This window comes from Dermochelys coriacea, chromosome 3 (assembly GCF_009764565.3).
Source record: "Dermochelys coriacea isolate rDerCor1 chromosome 3, rDerCor1.pri.v4, whole genome shotgun sequence".
Lineage (NCBI taxonomy): Eukaryota > Metazoa > Chordata > Testudines > Dermochelyidae > Dermochelys > Dermochelys coriacea.
The window spans coordinates 74,408,152-74,429,239 of NC_050070.1; the positions used below are offsets into that span (position 1 = coordinate 74,408,152).

Below are 21,088 nucleotides of genomic sequence, written 5' to 3' on the forward strand. Positions count from 1 at the left end.
TATCACCTCGCCCACCTTGTCTCTCTAATATCCTGGGACCAACAACTGCAAGCAAGCCTGTTCCATGTCTGGTTTTTTTTTTAAATGTTCATTTGTAAGCCTAGCCTTGAGAAGCTGATGGGATTTGTTACTTTTTTCCAAAAGCAGTATTTGGGTTGGTCCCATTTGTTTTTATAAATATACACTAATGGTCTCACCCAAAGACCACTGGAATCAAAGAGTGTCCTTCCATTTTCTTCAGTGGGCTTTGGATCAGACCCCTAATAAACAGTTGGTTCATTGGTGCTCGTTTGTGGGCTCACAAACCCCTAGGAGTCGAGGTCACAGCCACAATGCCCTTTCCATATTGCTACAAGGGAGAGGGTCCCAGCTAGATGGGAAAACGGTTTCATGGAAGAGGGGAGTATGGAAAAGGTTAAGAACCACTGAATTACCTGAACTCCAATCAGAGGCCAGATCACACTTGCAGATTTTGTTTTAGAGGAATATTTTACAGCCAGCACACCTATTTGCATTATAGTAAGTGCACATAGAAATGTAGGCTTGTAAGTTGGAAAACAAATAACCAGATAAAGCACTAAAGTTATAAACCCCATTATTTTGAAACAGATCATGAATAGATGACGAATGTTAGTGAGTTCTCTTTCTATAAAGAGTGCATTGTTTTCGTTACTAGTTTTGTCTCATCAATAGGTCTAAAACAGTGTCCCAAGTGCTTATGGTAATTATGACTTTCTTTTGGCTTGTTTGATTACAATTCCACAGTGAGATGTAGAGAGGTTGTTCAGAAAAAAATTAGTGAGAAAAAAAATCTCTGCTGCTTTTTTCTTTCCACACTATATGTTATAGACAGAACTGAAGAAATATGTTGAAGTTTCGCAAAAAGAAAAGGCGTACTTGTGGCACCTTAGAGACTAAAAAATTTATTTGAGCATAAGCTTTCGTGAGCTACAGCTCACTTCATCTGAATGCATCTGATGAAGTGAGCTGTAGCTCACGAAAACTTATGCTCAAATAAATTTGTTAGTCTCTAAGGTGCCACAAGTAGTCTGTATTCGCAAAAAGAAAAGGAGTAACACGGCTGCTACTCTGAAACCTATTGAAGTTTGTTTTTAATGTGTCCTGTTTTGTTTTCAACCTCTGAGGCCTGATTCTGATCTAAAACTGTTACATAATTGTCTGCAGTGACATGAATGGGTCGTTCAGGGCTGGCTAGAACCAGCCCATATCAATGGAAGGATTTGATGAGACAGTGGAAACCGAATGGCTGGGACATTCACGCCTAGAGACCAATGGTCAAGAGGAGGAGATTTTCTCCCACTCTCAGCAGGGAACCAGAGCAAAGGCTAGAAGCTAGAGAACAAAGGGGAAAGGTGTCTGGTGTCTTTAAGAGTTGAGCACACAGCGTCACACACAGCTCTTACCTGGAGGTGGCAGAGAGGGACATATAAGGTGGATTCCATAGCAGGTTGACTGGGTGGAGCCCTGGCATTGACCGGGATGGACTGTCTGAACTTTTGCCTTTCTGTGCACTGCTAACCTAAGGACTTCCTGGTGCTGTATTCCAGTAGACTAATAAATCTTGCTCTGTGTTGGAGAGGCTGCCTGATGTCACAGCAAATACTTGCTGAGGTGCACTGATCTCTGAAGAGGGTGAAAGTCTGTGACCAGGAGTCTGTCTCAGTTGGACTTGTGGAGGGAAACTGGGGTGCTGGAGACCCGAGGCTAAGTCTTAGAGGCATTAAACCACGGGACCTACCTTTGTGACTACAGTGTACTGCACATCCTAAGGCCAACTCTGTGATAGCCTTGTAAAACCAGGCATGCCGCTCCTCAGCAACTTTCACTATTACAGGAATGGCATTGCATGTGCTGTGAATATACACTGAATGGCATATTTAGTGAATTTTGTGGCTTTTATAAAAACAAGGTTATGCAAATATCATTTTTCAAGACACTAAAATGAACACAGCCGTCATCGTTACCAGTAGCAAGACAGGGGAATGAAAACAAACAAGTCTACAGCATTTGTCTTTCTTGTTGCATACTTACCTACCTAACTAGAAAAGGCCCAGCGAGGGATCATAATATTAATATATGCTAATTGCAAATGTAGGCCCAGGATCACTGTATTAGCCATGCTGTGCTCAGCACAAGCTGGGGTGGGGGAGCTGGGCATAGGCAAATCTGACATTAAATCCTGTTATGTATGTGTATGTGCAGTGTACATATTAATAGTATTTCATACATTTTTAGAAAGAAATATTTACATTTTATATAAACAGTACACATTTCCAACAAAACCTTTATTCTGCCCCACAAAATCATGTATAGTCTCACTATAGGTACCACAGAAGCCGCTTATAAATGAAGTTGCTTTTGCCATAGTTCACGCAGCAGGCTGAGTGCCTTGTAATGGAGATTTCAGATCCTTGTGCTGTAGCTCAATAACTCTTCAAATATCAAGATACCATCGTCACAGTTACAGAGTGCGAGTGTGCGTGCACGCACACATATGTTATGCCTCGGAAAAAATCTAAAGGGAGAAAGGGGATGAGATTCTAAATAATTAACAGACATTAGATTACAGATTACAAAGAAATACATTTTAAATGTGAACTAAAAGGGCTTTTTGCCTACCCCTAGACCAGGTGTAAGAGATCTCTCTATTTCTACAGTTGGTGACATCACTGTTACCTAAAGTAGAGCTGAGAGTTGGGTTCCTTATACTGTTTTAGGTGTCAGTGGTGGAAACAACTGGAAGATGGGGAAATGCCAATCTATTAAATTCAAGCTATGGCAGCTAAACAGAAGAGGATATTACTTTAGTATATTGTTCAGTTGGCAATTTCAGATAATGAACAGTTTCACATTTATTTTAATTTAGCCACTTGACTATTCAACATGTTATATGCACATGGGAACCACCCAGAGTGTGTATGTCACGAACATGCTGCAGTCCTTTTTTGCTGTTCTGCTTTGTGGTGGCACTGGAATGATGAATGCTACTGCATTCCACAGCTGCTGGAGAATTCAGTAGTGAAGGGGTTAAAGCATTTAGATTAATTTTTAATAAGAGGAAGTTTTTAGTTTTGTAGCTTTGTTTCTTCTCCTAACTTTCACTGCATTCGTTATCCCAGAATAATATTTCTATCTATATTTTCAAGAAAACTTTTATTTTTTATGTGAACAGGTAAGGATATGGGGGACTGGCAGTTTTATTTTTTAAGGTAAAGAATACATGAGGGTAAAAGGCACCCTCAGGTTGTTACCTCGAACAGTGTGAATTTTGTGTTCTGTGCATTATGTGGGGGTATATACACATTAATATTATTGTTTAAAAAAATCAGGAACGAAGAAAATTGATGCATGGTATACTTACCTAATTTTTCTTCCTTCAGTATTTTGTTATAAACAGGAATAAAGGGGGATGCGGAGGGGAAAAGCCTTTTCTTCTTAAATCACCATACATAATCTTCCTGATTTTTTTTCCCACTCAAGTGTACCATGTGGCCTTCAATGATCAAATAGTTTCTGTTCATTATATTTCTCCAGGAGCTTGATTCCTATGTTGGCAGAGATTACTTGGACCTTATGAGCTCCTAAAGCATTGCTAACTGCTAACATTTCATGTTAATTTTGTGTAGCAACCCCCGATGTTGTAGAGGGAGAAGAACAGGTTATTTACTACGTAGCAGTATGATGATCATATATTAATACTGTAGATAATCATTTTCTTTTTATGTAAATAGCAGATGAAATTTGAGAATGCATCTCATATATTGATATCTATGTACTCATAAGTATCTCCTACATTGCTCTGTGTGTAATAATTCAAATGTATAGTTCTTCTTGGAATGCAAACATTGTGTTAGAAAAACTCCATCATAACATTAATATAGATAATTGCTTTTTGTGTTTGTGTTTTTCCCTACTTTTTAGCTAGCTGTGAGGTGGTTGGAACACAACTGCCGCTATCAGTACATGGATGAACTTCTCCAGTATGTCCGCTTTGGCCTTATGGATGTGGATACACTACATACTGTAGCCCTTCCTCATCCTCTTGTCCAAGCTAGTGAAACTGCGACTGCACTTATTAATGAGGCCTTGACATATCACCAGAGCATCTATGCACAGCCAGTTTGGCAGACCAGACGGACGAAACCTCGCTTCCAGTCGGACACTCTTTACATTATTGGTGGGAAAAAACGTGAGATCTGTAAAGTAAAAGAACTCCGGTACTTCAATCCGGTAGATCAGGAGAATGTTCACATCGCAGGGATTGCAAATTGGAGTGAACTGGCTCCCATGCCTGTCGGGAGAAGTCACCACTGTGTAGCTGTCATGGGAGATTTTCTGTTTGTAGCTGGTGGAGAGGTTGAGCATGCCACAGGCCGCACTAGTGCGGTAAGGACTGCCTGTCGGTATGACCCCCGTAGTAATTCTTGGGCTGAAATAGCTCCAATGAAGAACTGCAGGGAACATTTTGTACTGGGAGCTGTGGATGAGAACCTCTATGCGGTAGGGGGAAGAAATGAACTACGTCAAGTTTTGCCTACAGTCGAGCGGTATTGTCCTAAGAAGAACAAGTGGGCCTTTGTTCAGTCCTTTGACAGATCCCTTTCATGTCATGCAGGATCTGTGGTGGATGGACTTCTTTGGATATCAGGTAGAAAACGTTTCACACAATTTGAGGTACTAACAAAATACTAAATTATTGTCATGAATTAAACCCATAAGTTTACTTTGGTTTACGTGTCTGGAGAGGTTGGACTAAGCCTTTATTTTAGAACAGAGAAACTCAGACTGATGCTCCCAAGCTGCAAGTGGCTCTTTCTCTCTCTACTGTGTCTCCTGTGGCTCTTTGCAACACATGATATTAAAACACTGTGTGACTGAATTATTAACTAATCAGGATGCTTTTTCCTATGTTATTAACCAATTGTAGTTGATAAAATAATGATATTTGGTGAGTCATTTTGCTGTGAGAATAATATATATACTACATAATATTTTAAATGAAACAATTAATTCACACTACTGTGGCTCTTCTGGGTAATGTTGATTGCTAATTTGGCACCTGAACTACTGAAGTCTGAGTATCACTGTTTTACTTATCCATACTAAATTCTTCTAAAACCATAGGAAAATGAGGCCTGGTCTACACTGGGGGGCGGGGAGGATCGACCTAAGATACACAACTTCAGCTACGAGAATAGCGTAGCTGAAGTCGACGTATCTTAGGTCGACTTACCTCGCGTCCTCACTGCGTGGGGTTGACTGCCACCACTCCCCCGGCAACTCTGCTTCTGCCTCTTGCTGCGGTGGAGTACACTAGATGCAATAAATCGATCCCCAATAGATTGATCACTACCTGCCGATCCGGCAGATAGTGTAGATGTACTCTGAGAGAAGCAGCATAATACTTGTACAGTACTTTTCTCTCTACTAACTATGTCCGGCTTCAATGTTTTGTACCGTATGTGGTACCTCCAATCATGATTCATAAATCACAGTGAATCAAAATGGTAATCTATTTGCTGACAGATACAAGATTAAAAATGCTGCATATTCACTTTAAAAAAACAAAAAATAAACAACCCCTCCCTCCCCACTATATCCATGCTGTGGTCAAGTGTCAGTAAATGGGATAACCTGAGTAATTATAGGCCTGTCAGTCTGACACTGATCCCAGGCAAGATAATGTAGTTGCTGCTACAGGACTAGAGTATTAAATAATCAAAGGAGATTAATATAATTAATTCCAATCACAATGGGTTTATGGAAAATAGAACCTGTCCAACTACTATGATATCTTTTTTTGATGAGTTACAAGTTTGGTTGATAAAGGTCATAGTGTTGATGTAAAATATACTCAAGGTATATACATAAGGTGTTTGAATTGGTATTGCATAACATTTTGATTAAAAAAATAGAACAATATCAAAGTAATATGGCACACATTAAATAGAAATCAGGAATCATCATCAAGTGGATATGTTGCCAGCAGACTCTCACAGGGATCTGTTCTTGGCCCTATGCTATTTAACATTTTTATCAATGACTTGGTAGAAAACATTAAATAATCATTGATTAAAGTGCAAATGATACAAAATTTGGGGAGTGGTAAATAATGAAGAGAACAGGTCACTGAAACAGAGCAATGTGGATTGCTTGGTAAACTGGGCACAAGCAAACTATGTGTGTTTTAATACAAGCAAATGTATACATCTAGGAACAAACTATATGGAACGTATTTACAGGATGGGGGACACTATACTGGGGGCTGTGACTGAAAAAGATTTGAGGGTTGTGGTGTATAATCTATTGAACATGAGTTCCAGTGCGATGCTGTGGCCAAGACAGCTAATACAATCTTTGTATGCATAAACAGGGAAATATTTCTTCGGAGTAGAGAGGTTATTTTATGTCTGTCTTTGGCACTTATGTGACCAGTGCTGGAATACTGTGTCCAGTTCGGATGCCATAATTCAAGAAGGATGTTGAAAATTGGGGAGAGTTCAGAGAAGATACATGACTCTGCCTTGAGCGACAGACTCAAGGAGCTCAACCTATTTAGCTTAACAAAGAAAAGGTTAAGGGGTGAGTTGAATACAGTCTAAAACAGGGGTAGGCAACCTATGGCACGCGTGCCGAAGGAGGCATGCGAGCTGATTTTCAGTGGCACTCACACTGTCCGGGTCCTAGCCACCGGTCTGGGGGGCTCCGCATTTTAATTAAATTTTAAATGAAGCTTTGTAAACATTTTAAAAACCTTATTTACTTTACATACAACAGTAGTTTAGTTATATATTATAGGTTTCAGAGTAGCAGCCGTGTTAGTCTGTATTCGCAAAAAGAAAAGGAGTACTTGTGGCATCTTAGAGACTAACAAATTTATTTGAGCATAAGCTTTCATGAGCTACAGCTCACTTCATCGGATTATTTGAGCTTATGCTCAAATAAATTTGTTAGTCTCTAAGGTGCCACTAGTACTCCTTTTCTTTTTATATGTTATAGACTTATAGAAAGAGCCTTCTAAAAATATTAAAATGTATTACTGCCATGCAAAACCTTAAATTAGAGTGAATAAATGAAGACTCAGTACACCACTTCTGAAAGGTTGCTGACCCCGATCTAAAAGTACCTACGTGGGGCACAAATATTTAATAATGGGCTCTTCAGTCTAGCAGAGAAAGGTCTAACATGATCTGATGGTTGGAAGTTGAAGCTATCCAAATTCAGACTGGAGATAAACTGTAAACTTTTAACAGTGAGAGCAATTACCCACTGTAATAATTTCCCAAAGGTCGTGGCGAATTCTCCATCATTCACAATTTTAACATCAAGATTGGATGTTTTTCTGAAAGATTTGCTCTAGGAATTATTTTGGGGAAGTTCTATGACCTGTGTTGTACAGGAGGTCAGACTAGATCACAATAGTCCCAGCTTGCCTTGGAATCTAAGAATCTCAATTTTATGACCCAAATGGATGAAAGTAAAGCACTTCAATTTTCAAACTAGCAAACCATTCTTAACTCAGTCCAATATATGTTATTTTATCCATGCACGGTGGTGTGAATTAAGGACAGTGTGTCATCAACCTTCATATTGATTTTCCTGACAGTTATTTTGAAAGTTTAAGGGTGTTTACATAGCTTTTCTGAAAAATATTGCTATTTATTAAGAAATAGGTCATGGAAGGTTGTAAAGTGTGTAATATTTTTCAGGGAAGTCAAGAATAAGCTGGTCTAGTTTTCATGTAAGGCATTCATTGATTGCCATCCTTCACCCTAGAAGTGTATGTATTACAGGGTGCTCTGAGATCCCTCTGGAGAGACGGTACTATGTGAATGCAACATAACGTTATGTATTTATGTCTCAATCCTGCAGGGTAATCTTCTTGGGCAAGTCAGTGAGGTCAACAGGACTCTATGTGGGTGCAGCAGTCTGCCTACATGGATCATAATGCAGGATGGGGGCTTTTGACATTAAGAAAGAAAGAAAAGCAGGGAAGCAGTTATAGCAGGTGGCTAGTATATGTACATACATACTCATGAACATCATGTATAAAGGGACTGGAGATAGAGGCATCATAGGATGTCAGAGATCATGGAAGAACAGTATGCAGCACTTAATAGTGCAACATCTTACTGTTGTATACTAACTTAAGTTATGAACTACCCAACTTCTGATCTGCCAGTTGTGATTTATGTGTGTTAAGCCCTGGTGCTGTTCCAGACATAGTGTCAGTGTAGGCAGGTATGACATGCTCCCTTTCCGCCCTTAGTTATTTCTCCCCACAGTTTACATTTCTGATGGCTTCCAAAACTGGCCACACTAGGCCTAGTGGGAGAATAAGTTTACCCAGGCTTGTGTAGAAAATAAGAGCTAGAGACAGACCCATTTAAAGGTTTACCTTACCCATTGCATACGACAGTGAATATCCAATTCAGAATTTAGCTGAACAGTGGAGCAGTTAAAAGCAATGTTTAAGCCATCAAGATAAGCTAAGTAAAGGAAAATCGATAATTATGCTGAAGCATTTTGAACACAATGTGCCCAATAGACAGGATTAAATATGTATTTATATCTTAAATGAAATAAATAAGGATAAATCAGTGTAGTAGAGTATTTAAATATATGTATAAAATACATTAATCAGACTGTAGAATAGCCTTCCAAGAAATCTGGTAGATGCCCCATTTGCTTGAGCCACTGAAAATTGGACTAATCAACAGAAAATATATGGGATCAGATCATGCCATCTGTATTTGATATTGATATCAGTGGAGTTTCTGCTGCAAAATGGATGGTACAGTATAGTCACAGTAAGGAGCAAGGTACTGGCAGTAGGATGAACTAGATAGGGCTTCTCTTTTATATCTAATTTCTGTCTTTCTGAGAGAGTACTCTGTGTATTTTTGATTTGCTAGATTATGACATCTTATGAATTACTAAAGCATATGATACAAATCCATTTAGTATTGTATTGATCTATGTTATGGACAGGCAGGATAATAAGTGGGACATGTACATTGAAAATATTAGTATTTTTAAAGGTAGTGTATAGATACTATCCATAACTTTAGTCAGTTTTCTACTATTAATTAATCTCTTGTGGCTAGATAATAGTGCTCTCTGCATAGATGCAGAAGGAGTGGGAGGATAGTGCAGAGAACATATTTTGCTATTCTAAAATATTAGTACTTGGTGTTTGAAAAATCCACTTTCCAATAGTCAATAATAAGGTTTCAGAGCAAGCGCAATCAGGAGAATGGCCAAAAACTTCAAATGTAGGTGCCTAAAACTAGGTGATTAAATAAGTGGTCTGGTGTTCATAGATGCTGAGTAGCTGCATCTCCTGTTCATTTCTGTGGGAGCTGTGGGTGCTCAGCACCTGTGGAAATCAGGCCATTTCTATTTAGTTGCCTAGTTATCTAAATCCATACTTAACTTCAGGCACAAAGGTCAGATCTCCAGGATATTTAGGTGCCTAACTCGCATGGGAGTCGCCTTTAAATATTTGGGCCTAAGTTTGAAAATTTGGCCAGCATAAGCTTTTCCTAAAAAAAAAAAAAAAAAAAAATTACATTAAAATAAACATTGATGACACTTATGTATCTAGACCCTATGATTGCCAACAAAATCTTTCAAACATGAACAGAGTGCAAACCATTGTAGTTTTGTTTACTTGTCTTGCAGACAGGGCTCTTTGGTGTCTTTGTTGCTGCCCATTGTCTTTCCAAGTTGCAACTGATTTGAAATCTGAGCAGAGACTCCTGGGGTTTCATTGCTACTATTCAAAACCTTGGCCAATTTTTTTCTGCTGCTTTAGGGAAAAATATGAACAGCAGCTAGGGTTGCCAATGTTCTAATCACACAAAACCAAACACCTTGTCCCACCCCCTGTCCTGAGGCCCTGCCCCCTGTTCATTCCATCTTCCCTCCATTGCTTGCTGTCCCCCAACCTCACTCACTTTCACTGGGCTGGGGGCAGTGGGTTGCGGTGCAGGAGGGGGTGAGGGCTCTGTCTGTGAGGGAGGAGTTGGGGATGAGGGACTTGGGGTGCAGGAGGGGCTCTGAGGGCTGTGGCTGAGCGGTTTGGAGTATGGGAGCGGGCTCTGGGCTGGGGTCGAGGGGGGTTGAAATGCAGGAAGGGGTGAGGGCTCTGGCAGGGGGGTATGCAGTCTTGGGTGGAGCTGGGACTGTGAGGTTCAGAGTGTGGGGGGGCTCAGGGCTCCAGCTGTGGGGGAGGTCTCTGGATGGGGCTAGGGATGAGGGGTTTGGGGTCCAGGAGGGGGCTCAGGGCTGGGGTGGGGGTTTGGGTGCAAGAGAGGGTGCAGGCTCCAGGAGGGGGCTCAGGACTGGGGTAAGGGGTTAGGGTGTGGAAGAGAGTGTGGTGTTGGGTTCTGGGAGGGGGCTCAGAGCTGCAGGAGGGGTATGGGTGGAGGCTCAGGGCTAGGACAAGGAGTTGGGGTGCGGGAGGGGATTCAGGGTGTGGCTCTGGCCAGGAGGTGCTTACCTCAGGTGGCTCCCGGAAGTGGCCAGCATGTCCGGCTCCTAGGTGGAGGGACCAGGGGGATCTGTGCACTGCCGGTGCTTCCCCTGCAGCTTCCATTGGCCGCGGTTCCTGGTACAGAACTGGAAGAGAAGAAGGTTATTCCTTCCTGAAAATAGCAGCGTGTATCCTGGGGTACATTTCATGAATACCATATATTCCATATACTTGCTGGAATAAATGCACACGGGAGCTCTTTGCCAGCATGTGATTTTACACATCTCCCAGCCAAATTCAATTCAATTCAGATTCAAATACAAAATTCAGCTCTCAGGGACTTCAAATGGGTTTGTGATACTTTCTCTGGGACTTTGATTGTATTTCATTCCCCCTGCCATGTGATGGTTTTTGCACCTAGGACATATCTATTGTGGATAATATTCTGCTCTTTGGATCTGATTGTACAAGCCTTATTACAGCGAAAAAACAAAAACCCACACACATTTCTATGAGGCTTGCTTGAGTAAGCGCTGCAGGATGAAATTATTCAGTGCAATTTACAAATCATTTCATGGTCTACAGGGGAACAAAGTGTCTTCCCCATGTAGGCTAGGGCAGTGAAAGTGGTTCTGTGGCAAGCCTCTCGTCTTCTCCAGAAACTTCTTTGTGTAGGTGGGCATATGAGATCTGAATTGTGTGGTTAGGATTTTTGGGTGGATTGAGTTGGGAATTACCTGCTGTATTGCACCATTCCTCCGGCAGGCCCAGCATGGATTTCCACTTTGAAATCTGCTCAGGAGTTAGACAATATTGATAAATGCAGTACAAGGACCTTGACAGGTGTATGGAGTTAACACTGGTAGGACTCCCCCTTTTCACCTTCTGTCACCTTCAGCAGGAAGATCTGGGCATTGTGCTGTCATGGGGAGGTCACCAGGGAGGAATGCCTCTCTTCATTGAAGCTATGGGTCCCAAAATCAAATCACGGCTGTCAAAGTGCAATGAATTTAATGTACTACTATTATTTAGTGCCTGATGTTTGGGAAATGCTGGCTGGACTTCCCAAACTGTAAATTTTGTAATAATTCACACCAAGACTTTCTTCTCACGTAAGCCAGTTACTACAGCATAGTTGCTATGGCTTGACACTTGAATTTAATACGATGGATTTTGTTTTTAAATGCACCTCTCTAGAGATATTATCACTTGCGTATCCCTGTATCTTAGAATAATGCAGAAAAGTTTTAAGAAATTCCATTTTTTACAAGGGAAACAGCTATTCTTGTTGGTACCATTTACACTTTTATTTTTCCCTATTGTGTTGTTTTTTTAAGAGACATTTTCTTTTTTTCCCTTTCCCTCCCCCTTCCTTTTCACCGTGAGTATTTTTAAAGCAGTAGGTCAAGAGGACACTTTCAGATTTGTTGCATTGGAATTTTGGCAGAAAATTTTAAATTTTCATTATAGCACTTCCAAGTTAGGAGAAACTTGGTTTTGAAAACTGATGCTGATATAAGATGGCATATTTAATGACAGATGTATCTAAAGAAAGCTGTTAAGATGCAGATTATCCCCCTGGGGAGGGAGATCAAAACTGCCAATCTATAAAATATACTTGTTAGGGGAAGGCATGGAATCTATCTATGCAAGCACTTTGATTGCAGGGGACAGTGTAGCAGCATGTGGCATCATAACCTAAGAGCAGACAAATCAGCTTGATGACTTTCAAAGCCAAGAATACTGCTGGAGGCAAGGGTACTCCAGTCTAGAAGAAATTAAAACATATAGAGACTATTATTAATTCCATATCTATTTTTGTGTAGTCAAATCTGTATGCAAATCCTTAGCATCTCATTTTGGCAGATTAATCTAAAAGTAAAGAGCGGCATGTGAAAGGAATGTAATGATAAAACACCACCGCTGAGTAGTATTGCAGGAAAAATGTAGGCTGTGTACAGTACTTGGTATGAGGGGCTTTTTATGGGGAAAATAAATGGTTTTTATTTCTTTGATTATCTATGAATTATTTTACTAGGAAGCAACCCCTCCACCAAACAAAACAAAAACAAAACAGTTTCCAGGCTTTTCTTTCTTAAGAGTGACTTGGTAAGAGGCCCAGCATTATGTTTCTGATATACCTCCTGTAGTTTAACATTTAGAGGGAATCAGCAAAATAACTGATTTGTATGTTTCAAAATAGTAATCTGGCATCTCATTTCTAAATATTACTGTACAAGAGAAAAGAAATATGCAAAAGAAATTGAATTATGAAAAAGATCATTGTGTAGCTGTACGTACAGTTGACAGTATACAAGTATGTACAACAACACAGAGCTACATAATGTATCCTGAGGTTAGGAAGGGGAATAATCCGAATTTGCCTATGCATATTGTTGCATATGTAATCTACAGAAGTTGTGATAGACAATAAATGGCAACATCTTAGCATGGTGGAAATGTTTTGAAATAACACCCTGTGTCTGGCTTGTCTGTTTAGATTGTAAACTCTTCAGAGCAAGGATCACATGGTATTACATGCGTGTACAGTGCCTAGCACAATGGTATTGGCACCTCAAAACATAGCTGTAATATAAATCTGTGTTATCACCTAGCAGTAAAGGGCAATTTGCTTTAATAGATTTGTCCTTTGTTTCTCCTATATGTGTAAAAATGTCTGGAACTGCAAGACATTGAATGGGAGGCTTTTCCTATGAATTGTTTGTGCTGTTGACTTTGTAGGATGTAGCTTGCTTTTTTCCATTACCAGATGTAATATTGTTGCTGCCTGTATTCTAGACCATAGGATGTAGTATAATAAATACTGACTTTTACTTAGGTGAAGTTAGATTTGTTAACCCAGGATATTAAAAAATAATCACAGCTGGGCATGATGAAATCTTGAGATTAACAAAATTATGGAGACAATATAGATGTCGCTATAAAGTTTCTAAGTATCTACATACAAAATATCTGGAAATCGCTCTATTTTGGACATTACCTTTAAGTATTAGATTTAAAAAAATGAAAGGGAAGGTGAGGTTAGAGGTCAAGGGGAAATATGATTATAGCTTTCTGATGAGCAGCCCGGAAGCAGATATTGGCAAATGATTTATTAATTATGATTTTTTAAAGGTAACAGTGTACTCTGCCTATAGGAAGACATATGGTCAGATCCTGGGCCCCATTAAGGTCACTTTGTGTCACCAGAGTGCTTCAAAGAGCAATTGAGGATTACTGCAGCATGGGAGAATTCTCTGGCCAGTCCTCCTGGCCACTATCTCAACCCTAGGGTCATTTCAGGGTTAGCAGGATAAGAGGAGGTGGAGCTGAAGTGCAGTGCATGACTGGCCCCTTGGGTCTAGTTTAGCCCATCATAAATTAGAGCACGTCTGTGGCTGCTGTGACTTGCATTGAAGGCTGATCTACCCCACCCTCCCGCTAATCCAAAAATCAGTTTAGAGACCACTTTCTCTCCTCCATGCTCTGCACAGTTGAGGATTGTCGCTGACACAAAGAATTTCCTAAGGCTCTGATGCTGCAATCCAGTCTTCAAGGCGTCCCAAGGATGTGAGTGTGTGAAGGGCTTCACCTGTGTGGATCAGATTACAGCATCGGGGACTATGAGGATGAACATTTAAAACCAAGAGAGCACAGGGTGATCATATATCAAATCATTGATCTGATGCATCAATTTGGGCCAAATAAACTATCCTAGGCATTTTGAAGGTACCTTTCATCTTTGTTTGTAAATTATGTTGACAGCTAAGCAACCAGGATGCAGTATTTGGATATGCTTCTTGGCAATGGTTAATGGTGTTTCAGACTTAACCATTGTTGAAGGAGCCCACAGCATACATATGCTAGTTATTCACATGGCTACTTCTATGAACAAGATATTCTCTTCCTAAATACAAATCCCATTTTGTTTTTCTTTCATAATTATATGTGAAAGTGATTGTTGTTCTAAGATTCAGCCCAATGTTTCTGAATGAAAATGATGCCCCATAGTGCCATTCCTGTTTGGTTGCAGTTCTAATCCCCACCTCCAACTCCTAAATTTTCTCCTGTCCTGTGGTTTACTCCATAGGTCCTCTCTTCTCTTTGACTGCCTCTTAGATTACATACTCCTTGGAGCAGGGACAGTCTAGTCATTTCACCTCTCTGTGCCTCGTTTTCCCATCTGTAAAATGGGTATAATGATATTGACCTCTTTCATAAGTCACTTTGAGATCTACTGACTAAAAGTGCTATATAAGTGCTAGGGATTATTATTATTATTATTATTTATCTTTGTCTCTTGAACAGGGTTGAGCACATGGAATCACAGAAATGTAGAGCTGGGAGGGACCTTGAGAGGGCATCTAGTTCAGCCCCCGGCACTGAGGCAGGACCAAGTAAACCTAGGTCACCCCTGCCAGGTGATTGTCTAACCTGTTCTTGTCTAAATCTCCAATGACAGGGATTCCATAAACTCCCACGGAAGCCTATTCCAGAATTTAACTGTCCTTATAGTTAGAAAGGTTGTTGTAATAACTAACCTAAATCTCCCTTGCTGCAAATTAAGCGGATTACTCCTTGTCCTGCTTTCAATGGACATGGAGAACAATTGAACCATGCTCTTTATAATAGTCCTTAGCACATTTGAAGACTGGTCAGTGTACTAAACAAATAATATTATTGTGTCATGTTTTAGCCCAATGAATTAGCTTTACACAGAGAGATCAATTGTTTATTTGTTTGTCGCTGTTTTGCCTTGTATTCTGGCAACATGGATCAGCTGTGCTAGTTATTAACTAAATCAAAAGGTCTAACTGTGTGAAAGTAAAACTGGTAATATGTAATATAATTATGTTGTAGATTTAATACTGTGATATATAAAATTATAGTCCTAAATGTGCTTGATTTGCTTTACTAAGGTCTTAATCCTTTTTGGTACTCATGAAAACATTTTAACCCATGTAAAATATCTTGTAGGAGGAGTAACAAATACTGCACAATACCAGAACAGGCTAATGGTCTATGATCCTAAGCAGGTGAGTTTTTGTGTTGTAGATGTTTGCTTATATGTTTGAATGAACAAGGTATGTAACAAATGTATATTAAAGAATACTGGCAGATCAAAAATACTGCCAATTCAAACTGCTAGTGTTTTACACCTACTTTCCATTGTTGTAAATGAGTATACATGTACAGAGTAACAGAGAATAAGGGCCACTGTTTAAAAAAATAATATTCTTTAACTGGGTTACTGGAAGCATTTTAGATTAGCAACACTGAAAACATGTTAAAAATCTACTGTATTTATCACCATTTATTCCGCTTCTTTGCTTTTTGCAAACCATTAGCCTTGGACAATGCAAATAAATTAGTCAGTTTCACATACTGGTTCTCCAGTGGTAGCCCAGTGTTGCGATATTTCTGCTCCACATGCAGCATGGAAATGTGTAAAACCAAACAAAAGTGTTTTCGTGAACATGAAACTATTTCTATTAATATTAGGGTTTGTAAAATTTTCATTTACCACAAAAACATAATTTTGGACCTACACTTCCAATCAATGATCTGTTAAACTGATTTATTGCAAAGCAGTTGATTAAAATAGATATTTTTGTAAAAAAAAAAAAAAGAGAAAGAGGAAGAAATCTGACCATTTTTGATATTGCTAAAGTGCCTATCACTTTATTATCTGAGCACCAAAAATATCTTTTATGAATTTGGTCATACATTATGTATGTGTTTTGTTTAGGTTAAAATTCTCTAGTAACAACTTCAGAGCACTGGGACATGGTAATATGTCCTTTCCTCCTTTATTAGGGAAACAAACATCCTAATCCTGCAGTCACATCAACATGAGTGGACTTTCATGCTCCTATAGAACGATATTGACTTCTGATTGCTGGATAGGGGCTTTGAGTTTTATATTTAAAGCCAAATTCTGCCAACAGATACTTACATGTGACTCCCAGTGATTTTATGGGGAGCACCACGTCTATATCCAAGAGCAGAATTTGGCTACAGGAATCACTGTTAACAGTTTCTTTTAAAGGGCACAATATGTCATTATTGATTATACAAACAGAGGTTCTGTTATAAATCTGTGTCCATAGTGATCACAGGCTACAGTCTTATTTTGCTTGTGATTTGTACATCATATTTACATACATTGCCTCCTTTTTGTGTTGTGCATGCTTTGCCTAGATTCCTTAGTTGCTCAGTTATCTCAGCAGACGCACCCTAAAATATCTGTGGCTTGGCTACTTCAGCATAACTTGCTTATTGCAGGAGACCAAGTCTGATACACAAATAGTTAAAGAGGAAGAATGTGTTAGCATTCTTTAAATGAGGTCTGCTTCATGTTTGTACACACATGCTCTTTTTAAAAATTCTGCTGGCATATTGTTTACGGTGGGTACTGGAAAACATCACATCTGCTTGCATCTTGCACAGAATCTCAATAACTCTATCATTCAGCAGTAGTGCTTGTTTCTATGCTAGGCCTTTGTGGAGAGTCGATAATGCCTGCCATCTGCCACAGAGCACACAGCTACCTGCCAACACGCAGACTGGGGTGACCTCTGCTTCCCCACCACTGATTAGTATTCACACGCTGGCTTATTAGGAATGACCCCACCAGGCCCCTCTGTTTCTTTGCCTTTGCAGTGCTTGGTGGCTCACCTGGCAGGCACTGCAGTGGAGGAAGCTAAAGATATAATCAGGGGATGCAGGCAGGCTTTGCAAAGCAGATGGTGTCTATAGTCTTGAGTCAAGGGACTGGACTGCTAATGCAAAAATTAATTCCTAATATTCAAATATTATATATTGTAATGAATAGCTATATACTGTGGAGGCCACTGTCAGAGGCTATTGAGTTACCAAGTTACAGGGTATTTAATATAAGGAATTACCCCACAGACTAATTGTTCTAACTTCCCCCACTAATAAATTAGACCTTTTGTAGCAGGTTGTTTCACTGTTCAAGGTAGCTGGAGCAGTTGTTTTCTGACTCTTAAAGTTTCATGTCTTTTTACCCTTAAAAAAGTAGTAAAACTCCTGCAGTGCCTCCTTCCTGGTTAATAAATATTCAAAACCATTTTTCTTATATAAATGATTCAATCAAAATACGGAGGGATGAAGAAAACAAAATGGAATGTACAAATACTCTGGTAAGATGCTATGAGATTTTTTTTTCCTGTTCCTTTGCTTCCTAAAGATAAAAATCAAATAAGTCTCTGAATGGAGGGGGGAAAAACCCCTCTTCTAGCCCTGATATAGCTCCCTGTTCCAGGTTTCAGTGCGATTTACAGAGGAGAGACCTAATACTTTCTTACTGAAGCACGTCAGCACCGCTTTCTTTCTTTTTTTTAAACCGGGACAGGAGAGAACAACGTCTGAAACTTTTAGTCTTTCAGAAATATTCTCATGACTTTTTCAGCACAGATACACTTATTTTAATATTATATTGCACCAGATGAAAATTATAAATGTAATCTACACTCTTGCTTGGAATCTATCCCTTGATTAAAATCTGTCCATGAGTAATTCAGATTTACCATATGTCATGAAAGAAGATTTTTTTCAATATATTCTAAATAAAGGATCAAAGGAGAGTAGATGAAAAAGTGAATGTTGGGGGGGGGGGGTGGAAATACTGTGTCGTATCCATGGGAGAAGAGTCCCTGGCTCACTTGTGCTCCTGTCGCATCACCATTTTCATGTTTCAGTTACACTTAAGAAATCAACATTTGGTTGTGTCTTTCATCTGTCCTCTTATCCTATCAAACCAACAATGCCTGAAGTATAACCAAAGACAACATTTACCACATGGCTACATTCTAAAGAAGTGGAAAAGAACCTTTGAATTCTCCCAAAAGATAAATATTAAAATATAGAGCTACAACGATTGCCAGCTATGGTGTGGATGTTGGAGTCCAATCAATTGACCAGCTGTTCTAAGTAACATTCAAATTTAGCAATATATTTACGCAAGATTTGTGGCTAGGAAGAGGGATATGTGACACTCGTAGCACTTACAAGTCTCCAAGGACTGCTGAGCCTGAGACTAGTTTTTCTTTGTTTACGTTTCTAGAATAAGTGGATAAGCCGAAGCCCCATGTTACAGAGGAGAGTGTACCATTCCATGGCTGCTGTCCAAAGGAGGCTTTATGTTTTAGGTGGGAATGATTTAGACTACAATAATGATCGGATTCTTGTACGCCACATAGACTCTTATAACATAGACACCGACCAATGGACGCGCTGCAGCTTCAACATGTTGACAGGCAAGTCTTTTTCATGAAAAGTACAATGAAAGCAATGTTGTGGGAGGGTTTTGTGTTTTGTTTTGTTTTACGAGCCTAATTCTCCTCCCTTACAGCACTTTTACAAAGGTGGACCTCCACTGACTTCAGTGGAATCACTCCTGATTTAGCAACCGATGCAAAGCCCGTTGATGTCAACAGGAGTCATTGCCTTGCTGCTCTAAGAGAGAAGAGAATCAGGCACAAAAATTTAAGAGTGTTCTTTTGGAGCACTGCAGGCTACATTTTCAAAATGATGCAACTAAAAGGGGTTTAATTAAACAATCAAAATAATAAAATGATTAAATCTTATTTCCCCTTTCACTAGGTGCTTAATTGCACCAATGGAAATATCTCACTTTTTTGAGTACACAAAGGCAATTCAACTATACCGTGCACTCCTTGAAAGTGTAGTTTTATAGGGTCTGCTGCTGGTGGGGGTGTTCAGAGTATTTATGGAGATGCATAACAGTCCCATACTTATTACTATATAATAGCGTCTTAACAGGATGCCAGAAAGGAGTTTATTTATTAGAACTAAATCAAATCAGAGATGAGTAGATTAGCATTGACGGCTGCTGGATTTGCAAACTTCCTCTTGAGTAGCTTGAGGGATCATTGCAGTAACAGCTAGCAAAGCAGTGCACCTCATTTACCTCTGTCATACACATTACCTAGCATCATGACTGTGTGATGTGCCTTTCAGAAATACTATTGACTATAAACAGCAGGGAGAGACAGTCCAACATTATGCTAGGCAAGTAATTGTCCCAGGAGTAAACCAGTGGCAGCTGCCTAGGGAGCCGCATTGAAAGAGGCATCTCCAGAACCTTACTGCAGGAATGCTGAGGTCATTCAATCATTGGCCTGACTTGAACAACTGTTCCTTCAGCTGCAGAGTTTCTGCCCACCCAAATGCTGGTTCTTGCATCTGCTCAGTCAGCTGTAAGCGTCCTAGAATCTTGCTCGGTTGTTGCTCTTGCCTTTGTATAGGCACCACAACAACTTTCTTGGTGCAGCCCAGCAAATGAGGCAAAGTATTCAGGAGCTAAAGGCTGAGCAGCAGCGAGAACAGGGAGTTTGCGAAATTGGTTAAGTTGAGGGAAGGGAGTAAAACACCGTGGTCACCAAATCCCATCTTCAGGGATTCCTAGGTTGCTTTAAGGGCCAGCCTGATGTCAACATCATTCTTTTAAGTATCACTTTGAAGTTACTACTTCTGGAAGCAAAGACATAAATAATACACGTCTGGCTGTTTGGTGGCTGAGTCAGGGAATCAAAATGCTAGACTTAATTGAGTGAAAGGATGTTCTCTCTTATCGATAGATACCTGGAACTGGTAAAACAGGGGAGGGACTAAACTTTGTTTTAAATTAAGTTTCCTTTCCATCCTTTCTCTCCCCCCTTCAATGCTTTTAAAGATGCAGGATTGACAGCCTCTGGCAAAGAAACACTTTGGTTTTGCACAGAATAGGCAGCACAACAGGAGCAGTGGCAATGCGGGCTTCCTCACTTCGGATGTGCCTGAGCACCTCTGAAGTCAATGGGATCAGTAGCAGGGCTTGTGCTTCAAACCTGATGTTTAAGGAATGGTTCCAAGGATGAGGATACTTTTTCCTCTCTGTGCCTTCAGTGCTCAGGCTTTCTGTTGAGACTGCCACTAAGGATTCCACTTAGAGCTGTGCTTGGTGATGGGACACAGAGTTTTAAACAGTGTTTACATTTTTCTAGAATGTCATTAACATGAGCAGATTCCTTAAACAGGCTTTTCCTATTTAAAATAGTAACAACTGCTGCTTTTAGCTGTATCCATCTAACCCCGTAAAATTCAAGAGGTCTGCACAGGTGCCAGTTTGGCTTCATTGGTCTAACAGTGTATCTTATTAGAGTAGTATGTTTATATTAAACGTATGGAATACACACACACGTATAGTTGTAGATACATGCACAAGAGGCTTAATTCCTCTTTCAGAGATGTATTAGTATCTACTATTTCTTACACTACTGAAAAGAATGTTTATAAACTATACTTTTCTTTAATACATTTTAAACTTTGCAGTCTGTTCCCTATTCAAGTGTTACTAACCTGGCTTGCAGTGTGTGGTTTTTGGCATCATCTCTGTCCTTCAGGATAGCACTCAAATTGCATTCCTGGGGATAGTACGTGATAAGCCCTTATCTCCACTTTAACTGCCAGGAATTGGTAGTTCTGAAACTGTCATGTTACAGCAAATCTATGTGCATCTCATGAACAAAATCTCTAACTTTTGATGCTAACAGAGTTAGTTAA

The 21,088-nt window shown here is 39.8% G+C and overlaps 1 protein-coding gene across 5 annotated transcripts in view; it reads left to right on the forward strand.

Annotated features, from left to right (window-relative positions):
- Nucleotides 1–21,088, forward strand: part of KLHL32 (kelch like family member 32) — a 195,435-nt gene that overhangs the window by 165,375 nt on the left and 8,972 nt on the right. The window contains exons 7-9 of one of the 5 annotated variants that reach the window (XR_005291949.2): nt 3,943–4,695; nt 15,476–15,534; nt 18,588–18,658. Coding sequence is in view for 3 of the 5 variants with exons in the window: in XM_038395698.2 (XP_038251626.1) it covers nt 3,943–4,669; nt 15,476–15,534; nt 18,588–18,780 (979 nt within the window). In the remaining 2 variants the exon portion in view is untranslated. Of the gene's footprint in view, nt 1–3,942; nt 4,696–15,475; nt 15,535–18,587; nt 18,781–21,088 lie in introns of those variants that run through there. The other 4 variants (XM_038395698.2, XM_038395707.2, XR_006279876.1 and 1 more) reach the window with 4 other exon arrangements.